The sequence below is a fragment of the Carcharhinus amblyrhynchos genome, chromosome 9 (genome assembly GCF_965287045.1).
Source record: "Carcharhinus amblyrhynchos chromosome 9, sCarAmb.v2.hapA, whole genome shotgun sequence".
Lineage (NCBI taxonomy): Eukaryota > Metazoa > Chordata > Chondrichthyes > Carcharhiniformes > Carcharhinidae > Carcharhinus > Carcharhinus amblyrhynchos.
Genome location: NC_137332.1, coordinates 78,319,679 through 78,338,481, shown reverse-complemented (window position 1 = coordinate 78,338,481; position 18,803 = coordinate 78,319,679). Strand labels below are relative to the sequence as shown.

Sequence of the window (18,803 nt, the reverse complement as noted above, 5' to 3'; positions counted from 1 at the left end):
CACAACACCAGGTTAAAGTCCAACAGGTTTACTAGCAAAAGCCACTAGCTTTCGTGCCTCTGACCCTTCGTCAAGACGAGAACAGTCTCTCCCTGTTGGCAAATACTTCAGCGGTCACGGGCATTCGGCCTCTGATCTTTGGGTAAACATTCTCCAAAGTGGCCTTCATGACATAGGACTGCGCAGAGTCGCTGAGCAGAAACTGGTAGCCAAGTTCCACATACAAGGACGGCCTCAACCGGGATCTTGGGTTCACATCGCACTATTTGTAATCCCCATGACTTGCCTGAGCTTGCAAAATCTCACTTACTATCCTGTCTGAAGACAATACACATCTCTTTAACCTATGCTTAATGCTATCTCCACTCACATTGTCTGCACCTTTAAGACTTGATTAGCTGTAAAAACCTACATTCTAATCAGTATTCTGTAAACTGAGTGCATGTCTTTACATCCCCTGTTTGTGATCAGCACTCTCCACCCACCCGACGAAGGGTCAGAAACCCGAAAGCTAGTGGCTTTTGCTACCAAATAAGCCTGTTGGACATTAACCTGGTGTTGTGAGACTTCTTCCTGTGTTTACCCCAGTCCAATGCCAGGGTCTCCACATCTTAGCTTTATAGTCCAGATTCATTTATCGAATTTAAATTCCACCGGCTGTTGAGGTAATGTTTGAACAAAAGTCCCCAGAGCATTCATCTAGATTACAAGATCCAGAGGGATTATTAGATCTTGGGAGATAACTAGCCCAGTGACATAATCACACCCAAATTTATGCCATGATAAAAATAATTAATTTGGAAGTGAAACAAACAAGGGAACTATTTTGTGCATAGCTAGTGTCTGCGAATTTCTGTCTCAGAGATCAGCTGGAAATTTTTCTTGCTACGTAACAAGCATCCCTGAGTCATAGAGGAATATATAGATTTGCGAAGGTTTGAGTGAGTATTTAGCCTTGATGTAGTTTGTTCAATTACATTGTTCCTTCAAGGAAAGAGAACGGTCCAGATTTCATGTTTGTGACCTTTTAAAAACGGCCACCCACAGGTGAGATTTTTGGCAGGGGAGGATAGGCAGGCTGAAATGGAAGTTAGGGCAGGCAATCAGGGGAACGACTGTGGAGGCTGCCAGATGCAGAGGTGGGTCTGATGCAAGACCTGCCTCTGTGCTCTGGCACTGTGTTTAAATAAATTAAAAAATAATTAAATAGAAACAGCCCTCAGCCTCAGCCACCACTCCCCATCTCCTGCACACTCCTGATGGCCCATCCATGCAAACCTATGCTATCCCATGCCCCGACCCACTCCACGACCCCTTGCATTCCAATTGCCTACTCATGTACCCTTTGCCAACTTAGTGCCCCTCCACTGACTATAATTGTCCCCATATCACTTATACCAACTTAGTGCCAAATCATGCCAACCTATGCCCCACCCACCTACCATTTTTCCTTATCACCAACATGCTACTCACCTAGAATCCTTGGATAGTTCATTAATAGTTTTTACACGTCCTGGACAGCTTTGACAGTTTTGACTACTTTGACAGTACACTTCCTAAACAGCTTTGACAACTTTAGTATCTCCTGAACAACTTTGATACCTTTGACACCTCCTGGAAAGCTTTGATAGTTATTTGATAGCAGAACAGCTCTTTTACAGTTCCTTGACAGTTGAACATTTCTCTGACAGCTCCAGTGAGTAGTTTGCATAAAAGGTACATGATTATATTCACTTTTAACAATCCTGAAGGGTGCCTTACCTTACCTGGAATCCTATTCAAATGGGTACCCTACCTCTCCAAAGGGGTACTGTGTTTATTCGAATTCAGACCCTCTTTCCTCAATGGAACATCCTGTGTTTCACACTCCTGGCTTTTCAAAATCCCACTTCAGTGGTGGCAGCTGGCGATTTAAATGGCTAGCTGCCTTTATGACTTGCACATGCATAAGCTTGAAAGCTGGTGCTTAAGTGCATATTCAGAAATTCAGGTTGCTGAGAATCCATCCTGGTTACATCTGCCATTTATTGTGCGGTATGATATGTTCAACCATAGTTTGCTTGTTAATTCACAAATATTCATATTTATTCTGAATGTTAGAGTCCAAGTTAGATATTGCAAATTGTTTTAGCTTTCTGAACTGTATGGCAAAGTTTGGTTTTGTTCATTTAAGATCCTTGAAATCTTGTAGCTTTGAGCTGCTGGTTTGAACCTCAACCTTTACCAAAACATTATCAATCCCGAATTGGATCTCCTCCCATTTCCTGGGGTCTAACCAAAGATCGTGACACCAGTCCCGAACTGGATCTTAGCAGGAACCTGGGGGCCTGGTCCAGGATCATTACAACAGAAAAATATTAATCTTTGCTTTCAGATACCTCCATGTGAATCGCAGAATGGTATCATGCAGGTACAACAATAGGAAGACAAATGGTAGGTTCGCATTTGTTGCAAGGGGATTAGAACATAAGAAAGTCTTACGACAATTGCATAGGAAATTGATGAGGCAGATTCCAAGGTTATCAGAGTTATCACTGGTTACATTATAACACCCATCACAAGACTTGGTGGCTCACTGTGCCCCTCTCCCTGCCCCTATGTTCACCAAGCAACGCACATTGGTTGATCTTTAGTCATAGCCTCAGGTTTATACAGGAGCAGACATGACAGTTGTTCAACATCTCAATATCTGAAAAGGCTAGTGAGCACAACATAGCACTCCACCAGATAATGAATAGATACTGGTTTAAGTTGAGGCATCATGCTTTGGACAGGCAAGGCAAGCTGACAAGTCAGCTGCCTTAGGAAGGAGCAGTGGTGGAAATGGAAATCTATATTGTGCGAGATATCCGGGGCAGGATTTTATGTCCCTTCCTGATTGTGTTTTCAGTGGGCATTGTGGTGGGAGGAGGGGTGGGGGCATGTAAAACATGTTGAATGGCTAGCCCACCACATTCCCGGCCACTCCTGGTCTAGTCTCTTAGGTGGCTATGGCACCCACTAGCCCACCCTTAGGCCTACTGGGTGCTTAAGTGACCAACTATTGCCCGCTTATTATAAGACTGCAATGATGCCTATAGATTGACCATTTCCCCTTCATCAGATTCCACTACCATAACACACTGGCTCATGACAGGTGACGGAGAGTGGTGCGGCCTTTTTTAAAAGCAGCATTGTTAAAAAGATGTCAAGTAAAGAAGGACGCATCTTTTGTGGGGGTGTCCCATGCGTATTGAAGAAACCTCCCCCTTTGTGATTTCCCACCTGACTTCCAAAACCCAACCTGCCCCACCTCCTCATTTACCTCCATGGGGTGCCCAAATCTGTTCCAAAAGCCCAGGACTTGGGTCTGGTGTCCATTCTCAATCTCCATGGACCTCCCTGCAGTTCCAGTAGCACCCATTACTGAGATCTGGTGCTGCTGAGACTGCTAAAGCTGCCAACCAAACAGTTTGTGAGGGCAGTGCTTCTTCTCACTGGGGAACGGAAAGTGTGATCCTCAGCTTGTTTCACAACTGTCTGGATTATGTTGTTGCCACGGGGCAGCCATTATTCAAAGGTAGTCATAAAATTCAGCGACTGATTTCTGGGGTGCACAGGATTGTAATGTAAATGCAATAATAAAAGGAAAATGCAAGTGTCCCAGCTCCTTAGCAAACCATCCAAGTTCATAATAATAGGAATACCCTTCAAACCTGTTCAACTGCTATGATAGATTTGTATCTCAACTCCAATTTCCCAGCTTTGCTCCGTATGCCTTAACTGAAAATAAATGATTAGACATGGCCTTGAAAGCTCCAATTAACTGACCACCAGCATGTACAGCTTTTAGTTCCAGATTGCACTATCCTTTGTGTTGAAAAATAATTCTTCCTGATATTACTTCTCACTATCAAATTCTAATTGTAATATTATGCTCTATTGCTCTGGGATAGACCAGGTCAAATTGAAATCTGATGTAATGTTCTTTTCCAGATCATGCTGTGATGATACTGTATCTTTAACAAATATTTTCATGTTGTGTTTCCTGTGAGGGGTATGTTTAAATTCAATTCTGGTTTATATGGTGTCAATTTGTCTGCATCAGGTAGCTGAAATGCTGAGAAGGCACTCATAATTGATCTTAGCTAATCAGGTGTTTGTTTTTAAGTTTAGTAAATACATTTTTGTTTATTTTGTTTTTTCTCCTGGGTTTTCAGCATAGGGTTTGATTAAGTTTATTGATAAGAACAGCATCTTGTGCTAATGAGAACACTTTTTGCCTGATCTTGAAAAATCTCTCTCTCTCTAGATGCTGCTATTTTTGTATTAGAAGACAGGTGTCTCTCTGTTTCTCTCTCCAGAAGTATTGAGAGGCTCTCGGGCTGCAAACAAATAAAAATGTGTTTTTTGCTAACTTATTTTGAAGAGGAGTATAAGTCTAGAAGACTTATCCATATTGCTTGAATCAGAACAAATAGAAATAGGTTAGCAGTTAGGAATCGTATTTTGTCACGTTTGCGTATTTCAATTTGTAAAGTTAAGCTAATTCATTTGTTAAAGTTAAATTGTATGAAATAAAGTTTATTTAGGCAAAAACGTCCTAGTGTGTCAATAGAATCACACCTGGAATGAAACACCTTATCCTCACACTAATGCCAAAATAGAGAACAACTGTTGGGCTTCATAACATAAGAACTGCTCTGGAATTTCCTGGGAAGTTTCAACTTCTGATAGCACCTGGAACTATCTGAAACAAATCAGAGATTTCGAATGGCTCTGACTCCCCTGGAAGAATTGTTGCCCAGGAAATGTTAAAAGAATTCAAACCACTTCTAACTCTTGCATAACTACAGTTCTGACTCCCCACTAGAACCCCCAACTATCCTCCTAAACCCAAGGCCTAAACTCAGAAGAATAAGCTTTATAACACTGACATTTTCCACTTCCCACATTGGTTCTTCCAATGGCCTTTTTTTGGGAATGACTAGCAATTTAGCAGCAAGAGTTCCATTCTGCCAAGGTGCCTGTTGAGATTACTCAGACTTACTCCATATAAAATCTTTAAAACTAACAGTTTGAAGAGGATTTTCATCCCATCATTCTGGGCAGCTTTTGAATTCCAGTGTTAGAAATGAAAGAGGTGAACACTAATCAAAAAGCAGCTAGTTATGGTGCAACATGTAGTCTTCTCCCCTTCTAAAACAAATGTTTGTTTGAATGTATTATGTATCTACTTACATGTACGTAGTGTCTGGCTCCAGGCATCTGATTATCAAAGATATCGAGTTGGACACCTTGTCTGGAACTTTTCCCAACATCACACAGGGAGTCTTGGATCCAGAGGCAATGTCATCTACAAAACTCAGCACTGATTCTGCAGAGAGAAAGATGGCGAAGAATAAAAAACAATTTTGTCTGAATGATAAGTCCATAGATCACAAAGCTAATTTTAGCTATCAAGCAACAGCAGTGGTATCAGGCGACATGGCTCAGTTGAGTATTCGCCACTAAAGATTATCTTCACAGCGATGACGACAAATTAATATGAAGGTCATGACCAGATTCAAGTTTTATTCTAAGGGGATCCAGTGTTTTCACATTCAAGGTATCAAAGTATACACCAATGAGTTATGGGGCGGTGCGGGGGGAGGCGGGGGGGTTCTTGGAGAAGAGCAGAAATCATGCCCAATTCATTGATGTGCAGAGCTTTCTGCTCTTCAAAGAAAATCTGAGGAATAGTTCAGAAACTGAAGATTACTCAAGGCCTTTTAGGCAAGCACAATCAAACACAGATGAAACAAACCATTGAACGCTCCATTTTTCACTGATTGACAAAAACATGGGAAATTGTGATTAACTTCAGAGCTGTAAATATTATAACGGCAGGGCATTGAATGACAGTAGTTGCTTCAGTATCTCATATCAGTTATGTTTTATACAATCCTTTCTTAAGATGGTCGGGTAATAAACCACAGGACCCATCCAAACTATAACCCAATACTTGTATTGTGCTATAACCCAACTGTCTGCACCACAACAGTTGAATGAGTGGGAAAGCAGCAGGGCAGTGCAATTGTGTAGAATTTACAGCAAAGGAACAAGCCATTCAGCCCAAAAGGCTCATGCTGGCGTTTGTGCTTCACATAAACCTCATCCCACCCTACTTCTTCTAATTCTATCAAAATATCCTTCAATTCCTTTCCCTCTTATGAGCTTACCTAGCTTCATCTTAAACATGCTTATGTTATTCACCTCAGCTACACTAAGTAGCAGCAAGTTCCACAACATTTATTTCTGACAGGTTAAAAAACAATCAGTCCCTCAAATTGAAGATATTTGCTGCAAGATTCAGCTGCTAACAGTGGATAACAACTGAGGGTGAAATGAGAACATGGGGGGGATTTTTATATGGAGGTGAGGGCCAAAAGCTTCCACTGAAAAGTTGGTGGTGAGCTCACCTCTACATGGCCAGCAATTCCTGAGCTGAGTTTAAGGCAATCAGGGTGGTAATTAGCACAGAGTGAGGCTTCAGCCTCCCATTTTAGAAGAACTCTGCCTCCGAGAACTACCAGCTAGCCAAATAGCCAGTCCCAGTAGCATCATCGGGAGCTATGGCCTCTGCTGGTACAGCAGCCAGTTCCCAATGGCGATCATCACTAGAGACAGATTAGGAGGTGAGTAGAGTTTGCCAGGGCCAGACTATGGGCTCAGCAATGTGAGTTTGTGGGGGGACGAGGGGAGCTGAATCAGGGAAGCGCAGGGTGAGGCAGGTGTAAAATCTCATCCTTTTTCTCAGAACTGACAGCTATCACAAGTGAGTTGCACTTTAAAAAGGAGCAGAATAAGAAAAGGTAGAAGTGGGTGTTGGTGATGTGGGGGCAGTTGATGGAGGGTCAAGTGTGGGGGCAATGAGGAGGGGGGCGGGGTTAATACCTAACAACCATACACAAAAAGAAATGACAGAGGATTGCCAGCATTATGTGCTGAAGTGTGGAACAGGAAATAGGTAAACAACTGAAATGCTACATGCAGGAAAATGATGATAGAAAGCAAAGAAATAAAGGACACTTAAAAGACCGAGGACGGGATTTTCCAGTTGCGCTCGCTCCAAGACCGGAAAATCCTGTTCAAGGTCATCGGATCTTTGTGTGGTCTGTCCTCTGGCCGCTACGATTGCTGAAAGTTCCACCCCAAGTGTGAGGGAAGAGCTGAAGGGGAATAGTTAAATAGAACATGAAGCACAAAAAGCCAGCAAAGTAGAGCAGACATCATCAGCCCAGGCATCTAATGGAAGGTAGAAATGGGTTGGCACCCAGGATTCAGGCAACGCTGCCAGCTCAGTGTTCCAAAAGGCTGGGTGGAGGGACCCACCCCTGGCACCAACTTTGCCTCCCTCAAAACATTGGCATGTCTATTCTGCTGTGCCGGCGCCTACTGCCAAAGAGAAAATGGAAGGGATTAAAGTCTGAATTTTAAAGTCAGAATTAAGGCCAGAGGTTTGAAAAGTACCAAATGAAAAGTAATATTCCTGGGGTTTGTGTTAAGTTTCATTGGGACAGAAGCCCAACAACATAGAGGTTAAAGCGGGAGTGGGGCAGAGAATTGAAGTGGCAAGTGACAGCAAATTCTGGGTTGCAGCTGGACATGTTTGGCAAAGGGATCTCTTAACCTTACTTTCAATCTCAAATCTAATCCATCCATAGATCAATGTCAGTGCACGTATAGTACAATTGCCCAATCAAATAGATACTTAATCCACATATTGAGTCTCATTCAAGCTCATAAAGATTCATATCTCATTTACTAAGGCCAGCAAATAACCACAGACACTCAGATATACACACACATCCTTGCAGGTATAAACACACAAATATTTAACTATCCTTAACTCCCCATGCACAAATGACACATTCACACATGAGCACACATTACAATTAAGACTGATTCACACATCAACATGCCACGCTGTGAGATGAACCGCCTTGTTCGTTTTACAGCAGGGGAAGTGGCTATCCAAGCAATTTATTGATTCTGTGGAAAACCATTTTAAATCATTTCACTATCAACTTGTAACTTGTAAATGTGTCATGGAATCTTATTTATCACTATGTATTCACTCCATGCCAGCATCTTGTTAACTCTGGATATACTAGTGTCTCATAAACTCTTGATATATCAGCAGCTCCTGGGCCCAGTACCTGCGTCTCATTAACTCCATCAACTGCCTTATCCTTGGCTATGTTCCAGAGTGCTGTCACCCAATGTCATGCTGTGTTGGCTGATTGTAGCAGTCAGGTCCTTTATTTACTTGGGAGGGCATGTCCAAAACAGATTCCTACACCACTCTGCTATCTAATAGCCTCGGTTGCAAATTTTTATTCCACCCAAAAAGCCAAATTCAGATTGAATCCAATTCATGCTCTCCACAGGAGAAACAAACAAGGTCCAAGCTGACAAGACGAGGCATTGCACCCCATCTCGGGTTTGGTCTGACACTCCACCTTAGCCAAAAGGCAGAAAAATTGCATCAAGCAACGTTTCGGTTAAACCTCATCAGCTACCCCGATCATTGACCCTACCATAGCATGGGACGTCAACCTGCCTGATCATGGTTTCACCCTTGCCAAGTAATGCACTTACAAAAGCCAGGGTCTGACAGCACAATGGTAGCAGGTGCCCAGGCACATCGCCTCGTACAAGCTATCCTCCCAATCGTACGCCTAGTGTTGCAGATATATCACTGTTTCTGTGTTGCTGTTGTGTCAAAATCCTGTATCTCCCTCCCTATTGCTCTGGGTTTGAGAAGACAGCTCATCACTACTTTCTCTAGGGCAATTAGGGTCAGGCAATAAATGATGGCCTTGCCAGTGGCGCTCACATCCTGTGAATGAATAAAGCTATGTTCCCATGACTTTGCCACACTACTGGCTCGACTTAAAAGTAGCAGGTACCACCTAATCAGACGGTTAGTCAGTACAGGAGTGATGGCAGATCAATGGCTTGGTAAGCTGCTCACAAGATTTGCACTCCCCGATCCGACAGTGAGCAAGTTGTTTGCTGTTTAGTGGGCCTTTCCACATGTGCTCCTGATGAGAACAATATGCACAGGCATCACGCAAAAACTGCAATGCTTCACACATTGGCAATTCCCTTTGATGCAACACTAGACTATTGTATTGCTCTGGTTGGCTTTTACATTGGGATCTGGACATGCGATGAGAAATTGGCCACAGCCTCCAGCCTCCACCTGAGAACAATAATGCATCAATAACAGTTAAATAATCAATGCTGAGCTACATTTCATCCAATCTCAAACATTAGCGCACTGTCAGCAGCTGCAACTCATCTGCTAAGAACTGTTGCTTTATTTTTGAAACAAAGACACACTTATGCAACAGTAGGAGAAGCTCTGCTTATGTTTAACCACACTACCTGACACACTGCAAGGGCTGAAGTCGATTTGTGGCAGCTGACAGTTGTTTTTTCCAGACTGCTGAACCTCAGGTGGTTTGACTAAATTTGAACAAAGCTGCCACCTATAGGCAAGATGCTGCAGTTCCACATAAAGATGATCTCGTCTCTCTCACTTATCCCACCTATCGCAATCTCAAATGCATCCTGCATTTTCTCGCACTCCAATTATTCATGTATGTTGGCCCTTCTCTCCTGTCTGTACTGTGCCTCTCTGAACCCCAAAGGAAATTCGGCTAAGAGTCTTCTATGATTCTCACCACTTTTACAGAAAGCGTCCTTTCCGGATGTACCGCAGCTTGGTATGGCTCCTCCTCTGCCCAAGACCTCAAGAAACTATAAAGGTTCGTGAACGAAGCCCAGTATATCACGCAAACCAACCTCCCACCCGTTGACTCTGTCTACACTTCCCGCTGCCTCAGAAAAGCAGCCAGCATAATCAAGGACCCCATGCAACCCTCTCTTCCATCAGGAAAAAGATACAAAATCTGAGGTCACATACCAACCAATTCAAGAACAACTTCTTCCCTGCTGCCATCAGACTTTTGAATGGACCTACCTCAAATTAAATTATCATTCGATGGCTAACACCACATTCTGCACCCTCTCCTTTCCTTCTCTATGTACAGCGTGCAGGAAACAATATCTTTCACTGAATACTAATACATATGACAATAATAAATCAAATCAAATCTTGACTTGCTTTCCTTTTTCCTGCTCCATCTTTGGTCACCTATCTTTTCAGCTTCAAACGCAACCATTTCTCCGCGTTCCATCTCGCGTGGTTCTCTCGTTCCAATCTCTCATCTCATTCCATCTGGCTCACCTGCTTCTTTCCCCATGCACCTCACCTCCCTCCCCCCCCCTCGCCCCACTCCAATCCTCTCTCTTACTCTTTCACCCGATTTTTAAAAGTTTCCTCCCACTGCACTTGCTCATGCATTTTCCATTCTCCAGAGAATCACTTTTCCAATTCTTTCTTTCTCTCATGCTCTTAATCTCTCTATATCACTCCCTCTCAATCTCATATCCATTGCTGCATTTTCCCCTCTTTCATTTAAGTGTCACCCATTCTGCTCCAGCTACATTTCTGTCTTTCTTTCCTGCAGTCACGGACCCATAGTTTGATCCAACTGAGTGGTTTGCTGGTCCATTTCAGAAGGTATTTAAAAGGCAGCCACATTGCTGTGGATGTGGAGTCACATGTAGGCCAGACCAAGTAAGAAAGGCAGATTTCCTCCCTGTAACGGCATTAGTGAACCAGAAAAACCATAGATTCATGGATATTATTAGACTTTTAATTCCAGGTATTTTACAGGATTCAGGTTCCACCTCTGTAACAGCACTGTGGGTGTACCTATACCACATGGACTGCAGCGGTTCAAGATGGTAGCTCACCGCTGCCTTCTCAAGGGCAAATTAGAGGTGGTTAGTAAATGCTGGCCTAGCCAGTAATGCTTGCATCCTGTTAATAGATTAAAAATAACAAATAAATAGAAGCAGACAGTGCTCTGATGACTGATACACCCCACGTCCACAGCAATGAGACCATTCTTTGTGTGTGGATTTTGATGATTAAACTCTAGGCGACAAAATGTGAACAAGCTTTCATCCATTGATTCACTGACAGACATAAGACCTTAAGATATAGGAGCAGAATTAGGCCATTCAACCATTGAGTCTGCTCTGCCGTTCAATCATGGTTGATACTATTCTCATCCCCATCCTCCTGCCTTCTCCGTGTAACCCTTGATCCTCTATTTGATTAAGAACCTATCTATCTCTGTGTTAAAGACACTCAATGATCCGGCCTCCACAGTCCTCTGTGGCGATCAGTTCCACAGATTCAGCACACTCTGGCTGAAGAAATTCCTCCTCATCTCAGTTTTAAGAGAGCATCCCTTCACTCGGAGGTTGTGTCCTTGAGTTCTAATCTTTCCCATTAGTGGGAACATCCTCTCCATGTCCACTCTATCTCGGCCTCTCAGTATTCTGTGCCTGCGTTACCAGGTAGCACAAATTGGACTGTTTAAATCCTCAGCCAGAGCTGATGTTCATCTGTATGCTGTCCTAAATTTAGATGATGGGGAACTAAATTGGAAACTTCTTGTTTCATTTCATATCATGTGATGTGACACAAATGTCAGGAATACCATATTGGACCCCAAATGTGAAGAAAAAGTTAATGGGATGGATTTTTTGGTCAGTGACAATGCTTTTTACACTTGTACTTGCCCATCCTATGGGCTATTGCAATATTGCAAGGCAAGTTACTGTCAGTTGACAACCTAGGCATTGCAGTATCCTCTAAAGGATATCAGGGCACGCTACTGTGCATCTCTTCAAACAATCAGGTTGAAGGATGGTTGATGAGCAGTGCAAAATTTTAACCCTGGAAATGACAGAATATTTTATTCAATTTCAAATCAGGTACAAAAAGAGAAATAAAGAGGACAAAAGGCTGCATTAAGAGTGAGGTAAATGCTACAGCAAGAAAAATTATATCTTGTTTAATTTAACCTTCTAAGCACCTGAAGGAATTAAACTTGTTAAAGTTAATTTTCAATGCCAGAGAGACTGTTTGATGGTAAACTAGATGCAGCATGCCATTAAAGGGGCACTTGAGCTAAATAGACAAGCCCAACCTTTTTTCTTAAGCAACTTTAGTGAATATCTACACGAAAATTATGGGAAACTCGCATTTTCAATGCCACCCCACTTAGCGAGATACTCTGATCGTACCACTTCAAGATGACTAAGGAAAATCAGACAGCAACTTCCCAATCTCCACAGTTACCTGACAATGTGCAAGTACCAGAAGTTTCTTTTGATTGGCACACAAAAATAGCAGTGAACACTTTTAGCTTTGTCGTTAGTTAGCCTGCGAAATCTGGCCCAATATTCTAAAACCAAAAGTTAGCTCCTGTAGCTACTCCAGCCACATTCTCCTCTTCACTATTTCACTTTAATTCCAACTTCAAGTTTGTGTTACTCAACATCTTACATAGAATTTTACTTGACAAAAATAGGCAACTTGATTTGGTTTGTGCTGATGTTTCTGCTCCATATGTGTCTCCTCACCTAATCCTTTTATTCCTTCCCCCTTTAGTTGTTTATCTACCTTTTCCTTAAACACAATCATCTGTTACAGTTCCAATCTTCCAGTGAAACAATTCATTCTCATTCCATTGCACCACCACCAGTAGGAAGTATAAAAAGAAACCATTTTTAATGGGTGCACTGTAGTAACATTAAAAATACACTGAGCTGGATTTTACCTGTCCCTGCAAAATGTAGTTTTGGTGGGAGTTGTGGGGTAGGTAAATTAGGATGGGTGCTTGCCACACTGCATTCCTGCCCATCCCAGAACTCACCTCCATAGCATAGTAAGTGGGTGGATGCTGAAATTGGTAGCACTGCCCACCATTTTTAAAAAAAATCAAGGGTCAACTGATCTTGTGGGCAAAGCCAGTTCACACCAGTAATACATTGCCCACACCATAACACAGTTGGCATGAGCATTTGGGTGGAAGTGGCAGACCATTATTGGTGAAAGGTCTTTAGAAGGAAGAGGGGGTCTTTGGGAGGATGGGGGGTGCCTATTGACACAGGGGCAGCTCCCTTTGCTTCTTGCCTGCCTGCTCTCTAAAACCCACCACCTCCACCCTCACTCCCATTCCTTAAACTGGTCAAATATTCCCCAAACAATACCCTGAAAGTGCATTTCTCTGGGATCCATTAGGAATTCTTCTTGTGACTAGTTGCAGTTCCAACAGTGTCCACTACTCACATCTTGGCACTGCTGGGATTGCTAGAGATCTCAGCCAATCTGATTGGTGCTGAAGGTGGGCCTTCTTCCCCGGTGAGGGGCAGAAGTTTCAATTTAGCCCACCCGCAGTGCATTGTGGCTATGGGCCTGGCTGGCATGGAGTGAGCCTTCCAATCCCATAAAATGCGGCTCAATGTCTTTTTAGCTACATCTCCTGGAAATGTTCATAATCTGCAAAAGGGGCGGCACGGTAGCACAGTGGTTAGCACTGTTGCTTCACAGCTCCAGGGACCTGGGTTCGATTCCCGGGTCAGGTCACTGTCTGTGTGGAGTTTGCACGTTCTCCTCGTGTCTGCGTGGGTTTCCTCTGGGTGCTCTGGTTTCCTCCCACAGTCCAAAGATGTGCACGTTAGCTTGATTGGTCATGCTAAAATTGCCCCTTAGTGTCCTGGAATGTGTAGGTTAGAGGGATTAGTGGGTAAATGTGTTGGGGTATGGGGATAGGTCCTGGATGGGATTGTGGTCGGTGCAGACTCGATGGGCCGAACGGCCTGTTTCTGCACTGTAGGGTTCTACGTTCTAATATTGAATCCAGCTGCATTCTTAAGGAAATGTGATGGAGCAGCTTCTGAAGCTACATCTTTGTTATTACGGGCCACATCGTAGCAACATTCACTGTTCTTCGAGGGACGCCCACACCAAATTCTAAGCTGTTGACAATCAACTATTTAGAATTTGCATTAAGAAGAAACAATTTGGCTCCATGTTACATTGATTCCAAAAATAAATATTAATGCTATTTACTTCCTTTATTTGTTTATTCTACATGACTACATTATGTAAAACAATACTTAGTTATTTAGCACCTTTCATGGACTCTGCAGGCTACAGAGGCTGTGAAAGGTATGACATAAATTCAATTATTTTTTTCTTTCTACCGTTTATTATGTGGGCAAAAACAAACTTTACAGAATTAGGTTTCAGCTGTCCATGAATGCACCTATCAAAATCCAGAATACTACAGGTTGACATGACCAAGAGGTTGTCATAGCAAAACATCACACATCCATCTTTATCTCTGTACCACACCATTGCCATGTATTCAAGGAGTGGTTTACTGGAGGAAAATGAGATAGGGAGGTGGACAGGTTTAAACAGAGTATTCCAGAGCTCAAGGGCTCGGTAACTGAAGGCCCTGCTATCATTGGTGAGGTGATTAAAGTCTAGGTGGCTTAAGAGGCCAAAATTTGAGGAATACACAGATTTAAGAGAATTGTGGGCTGGAGGAGATTAAAGTTCAGGAGGCCAATACCATTGAAGGGATTTTAAAATTGAGGCATTGCTTTATTGACTGCCGGTAATCACAGGGAAGATAAGGGCAGGTTAGGACATGGACAAAGTTTTGGATGACTTCAAGTTTACAGAAGGTAGAATATGGGAGACCAGTCATCCATCCATTGGATAAGTCCAGTCTCGAGGTTACAAAGGCATGGATGAGGGTTTCACTGGCAAATCAGCTGAGGCCAGCGTGGAGTCAGGTGATGTTCTCGAGGTGGAAACAGGTGGTCTGTATAAAGATAAGGATATCTGGTCGGGTGATTATCACAGGACCAAATACGACACCAATATCGAGAACAGTGTGTTTCAGCCTCAGATAGTTGCCGGGAAGACGGATGGTAACTCTGCTAGGGAGCAGAATTTATGAAAGGGCCAAAAATACTGGCTTCAGTATTCCCAATATTTAGTTGAAAGGAATTTCTGCTCATCTAGTGATGAATGTTGGACACACAGTGTGACAAACTCGTTGCAATGGTTGGGAGAGGGGAGGTAGAGCTGGAATCCGGATCTTTTCAGTATACCTGTGGAAACTAATATTGTGTTTTCTATTGTATTATGTAGGAGCACTCCGAAGATGATAAAAAGCAAGGGCTGAGGGTAGGTCCATGGGGGACACACTAGTAAGAAGTGTGGAAATGGGAAGAGAAGCCATTGCAAGTGATACTCTGGCTGTGATTAGGAAAGTAAGAATGACCAAATGAGAGCAGTCTGGATGATAGAGAGATTTTGGGGAAGGGTGGTGCAAGAGGAATTTTCTGAGGTGTCCTGCTGGGGTGTCTTGTACTCAGTTGATCTTACTCAATCATTACACAGACTATGGAAAACAGCATGTAGTTAAAGAATGTAAGGAAATTTTATTTGCTAATGCATGCATTAGGAGGGAGTGCAGTCATTAAGTGCTGGCTGTCCCATCTGATTTCACATTACAGACATAGAATTGATATACTGTCATGAACACTTCAATCTTTCATCCAGCCTTATTACCTAGACTAGAGGGTCCAATTACAGTACTATGTAGTATTGAACTTATACTGTATTATCCAATGGAAGGATGACTTAGCCAATAATGATCCACCCATCAACAAGATTAGTAGATCATTAGCTTATTGCACCCAAAGTTCCTATCCTGTTATCTAGGAAACCTAACCCATGTACATCCAATATATCCAAGGCAATAGCTAACATTTATGAATCTTAATTGGTGAAAGGAGCCATTCTCTTCATCAAATCAGGGCCTCCTTTATCAGCTTGAGAGACTGCACCAGCCTCTCTACCCAGGAGCAAATTCACTCCCATACATTCCAGGCCTCTAATTAAACTTGCTTTTGGGTATCCAAAACAGATAAAAGAAACTGCCTTTCTGTACTCCATTGTATTAAAAGAATTTGGTATGTCTACAACATTGTTTCCCAACATGCTGAGCAAACTGATCTACTCTTGGCTAAAGTTCAAAATACATTAAGAATCAGAGGAGAAAGATTCTAACTAATACGAGAACCAGGAAGTTGGTCAGTAGTTTAATTGTAATAGGGTCCAATGGAGCAGGAAGTGTTCTGAGAAACAGAGTTAATCTTGCATCCATGAGAGTCAGAGGAACTCGAAACATTAACTCTGTTTCTTGTTCCACAGATGCTGCCGGACCTGCTGAGTGTTATCCAGTATTTTCTGCTTTTGTTTCAGATTTTCAGCATCCACAGTAATTTGCTTTTATTGCAGCAGGTGATTCTCACGGACAAGATGAACTGGTCGAGGACATGAGTGAAGATTGGAGAGAATCTAAGGTAAAGGTTCAGTGATTGGGTACGGGAGCCCAAAAGAAAGTTTAGCCCGTTGAGTTAAGGGAGGAGAGGGGACTGGCAAAGGTGGCTGAATGGATAGTCTGAATCACGGTATGAAAGAGGCTGATGAGCTTGTACAACTTGGGAGGAGACTCCTGCAGAGTATAAACCCTGGTACTGACCAGCTGGGCTGAATAACCTGCACCTATGTAATACTTTTAGTAATTGTACTGTGAGCTTGCACTGCCAGCAGTTAACTACACAAAGTGCTATGTAATAGTCCATAATGGCTAAAATATCAATGGGTTAAATGAATGGGGAAAACATGATCTTAATCTCTGTAATTCGAGGTAAATCATCATTTTTGTGCAGTTAACGCATTTAAAATAATGTTTGACTGATGTTCAGCCAAAAACATACACTCTACCACAAGTGAAACATGTGCGAACAAAAATGATGCAGGTTCAGTGGTTTTCACTATAATACATTCAGGAGACATTGTGCAATTTGAATACAATCTTTGCTATTTAAAATCGACCTGCAAGGATGTGTAAATTATATCATTGATTTAGCAACGGCTACAAATGATATAAGGAAATAGGAATCTCTATGGTGATTGTCCCTTTAAGGATGAATCTGCAGGGTGAGGATCATAAGACCCAGGGAATGAATTAGGGAGCTCGGGTTTCTGCTCCAGAACCTTCTCAGGGTCTGGCAACTGCCACGAGGCTGCAAGCTTCTGTATAGCCTCTACCTGTAAATAAACATGTTGTTGTTTTTCTCTAAACTGGTGAACAAGAACTTTGGCATGAATGACAGGAGTAAAGGTGAGCCTCAAACTGTGAGTTTACAGTTGCTGGTGAAGTTGACACAAAGAAGTATAACTACAAAAATGCCCCTATTTGCACAGATAGACCCTTTTGATGCTTCTGTGGAGGATTGGACATAATAAATAGAATACTTAGGTTATGACTTTCAGTCCAGTAGAATAGAGGAAGAGGGGAAGAGAAAGGCAATTCTCCTGTGTGCATTTGGGACAGAGGCTTACAATTTGATTCACAGATTGACAACCTCATGCACACCCGACTCCAAGCCATTCAGTGAGATTGTTGAATTGGTAAATTTTCATTCAAAACCATCAATCCTTTGCAGGGATTCAAGTTCAATTCAAGGGGGAGAGACACAGCGGAAACTATTGCAACTTATATAGCCAAGTTGAAGCAAATCTTGAAACAGTGTGACCTTTGAGTCACTTTGAATGATATGCTGCAGGACAGATTGGTCTGCGAGGTGAATAATGAGGCTATTCAACAGAAGTTATGAGCAGAAGCAGGTATAATTTTTAAGCAAGCATTGGAGATGGTACTTGCAATGGACAGCACTGAGAAGGATGGACAAGAGTTACAAAGTTCACAAAATAGCACCGTTCACCAATATGGCTGGGAACCGGCAGTCAACAGTGGCACCAAAAACGTAGATATAATAGTGAAGTGGAAAGCAAGTTACGCCACAAATAAAACAAGAAGATTTAGAAGAGGAAATCACTCAACAAAGATTGAACCAGAATGTTAGCTTTGTGGAGGTAACCACTCCCTTGAATCCTGCAGCTATAAATAAGCTGAATGTTATTATCTGAAACAGGAAAGGCCATTTAAAGCATCAGTGCAAAAGCAAGTCAAGTCTACTTGATGTGGAGTTTAATAGGGTCTGTTCTCCTCTTAGGATAAACACAGGCACAACTAGTCCTAAGCAGAACTTTTTTTATTGATTAACATTATCAAAACAGAAAGAAGAGATTTACTGGAGAGAGAGGAAAGAGAGCGAAGCAAGAGAAAGAGAAAGGGCCCTGAAAACTGGTCCTGATACAAACTTAATCTTGAACTTGCACAGAGTTCAACTCAACTGAACTAAACAGATAACTGTTACGTACAATATATGAGCTCTTACCTGTGTTATGAAATTACCAAGTACAAGCAGGATCTCTCACTTTCAAGAACAATTTACAGCTGTGTGAACGTGAAAATCTTGCTTATGAAAAGAATCATTTCTGCTAACATTGCATCTTCAAATACAGTCAATTCTAAGCTCATCCCAGAATTCCTAAAGCTGAGTTTTAAAATGTGGCCAAGTTAGCTTTACAGTTTAGCATTGTTAGTTACATCGGAAGAAATACCTTAAAATGAAGTATTTTAACGAAAGCAGACCATACAAAGCATCCCACATATCACAAATATATAATGTAGAAGAATCTAGCACCAATGATTGAGATATTCACTCCTTGTTTGATGTGAAAGTGGGCAAGTCACAGTCACATAGAATGTCATTACCGTAATGCTTTTGGTATACGTAAAATCTCTTAAGATGGAAGTAGACACCTGGGAGTCTGCTACTGTGATAGGTCAACACGCATTTTGGTACTTGAGTAAAGGGGTCCTGCCATTACATTTAAAGGGTACTGCAGCAAA

The 18,803-nt window shown here is 42.3% G+C and overlaps 1 protein-coding gene across 1 annotated transcript in view; it reads right to left on the bottom strand.

The window, feature by feature from the left end:
- Window positions 1–18,803, bottom strand: part of astn1 (astrotactin 1) — a 2,322,431-nt gene that overhangs the window by 43,310 nt on the left and 2,260,318 nt on the right. Inside the window, exon 20 of the mRNA XM_080195939.1 lies at window positions 5,221–5,356. Within this exon, the coding sequence (XP_080052065.1) occupies window positions 5,221–5,356 (136 nt within the window). The remainder of the gene's footprint in view (window positions 1–5,220; window positions 5,357–18,803) is intronic.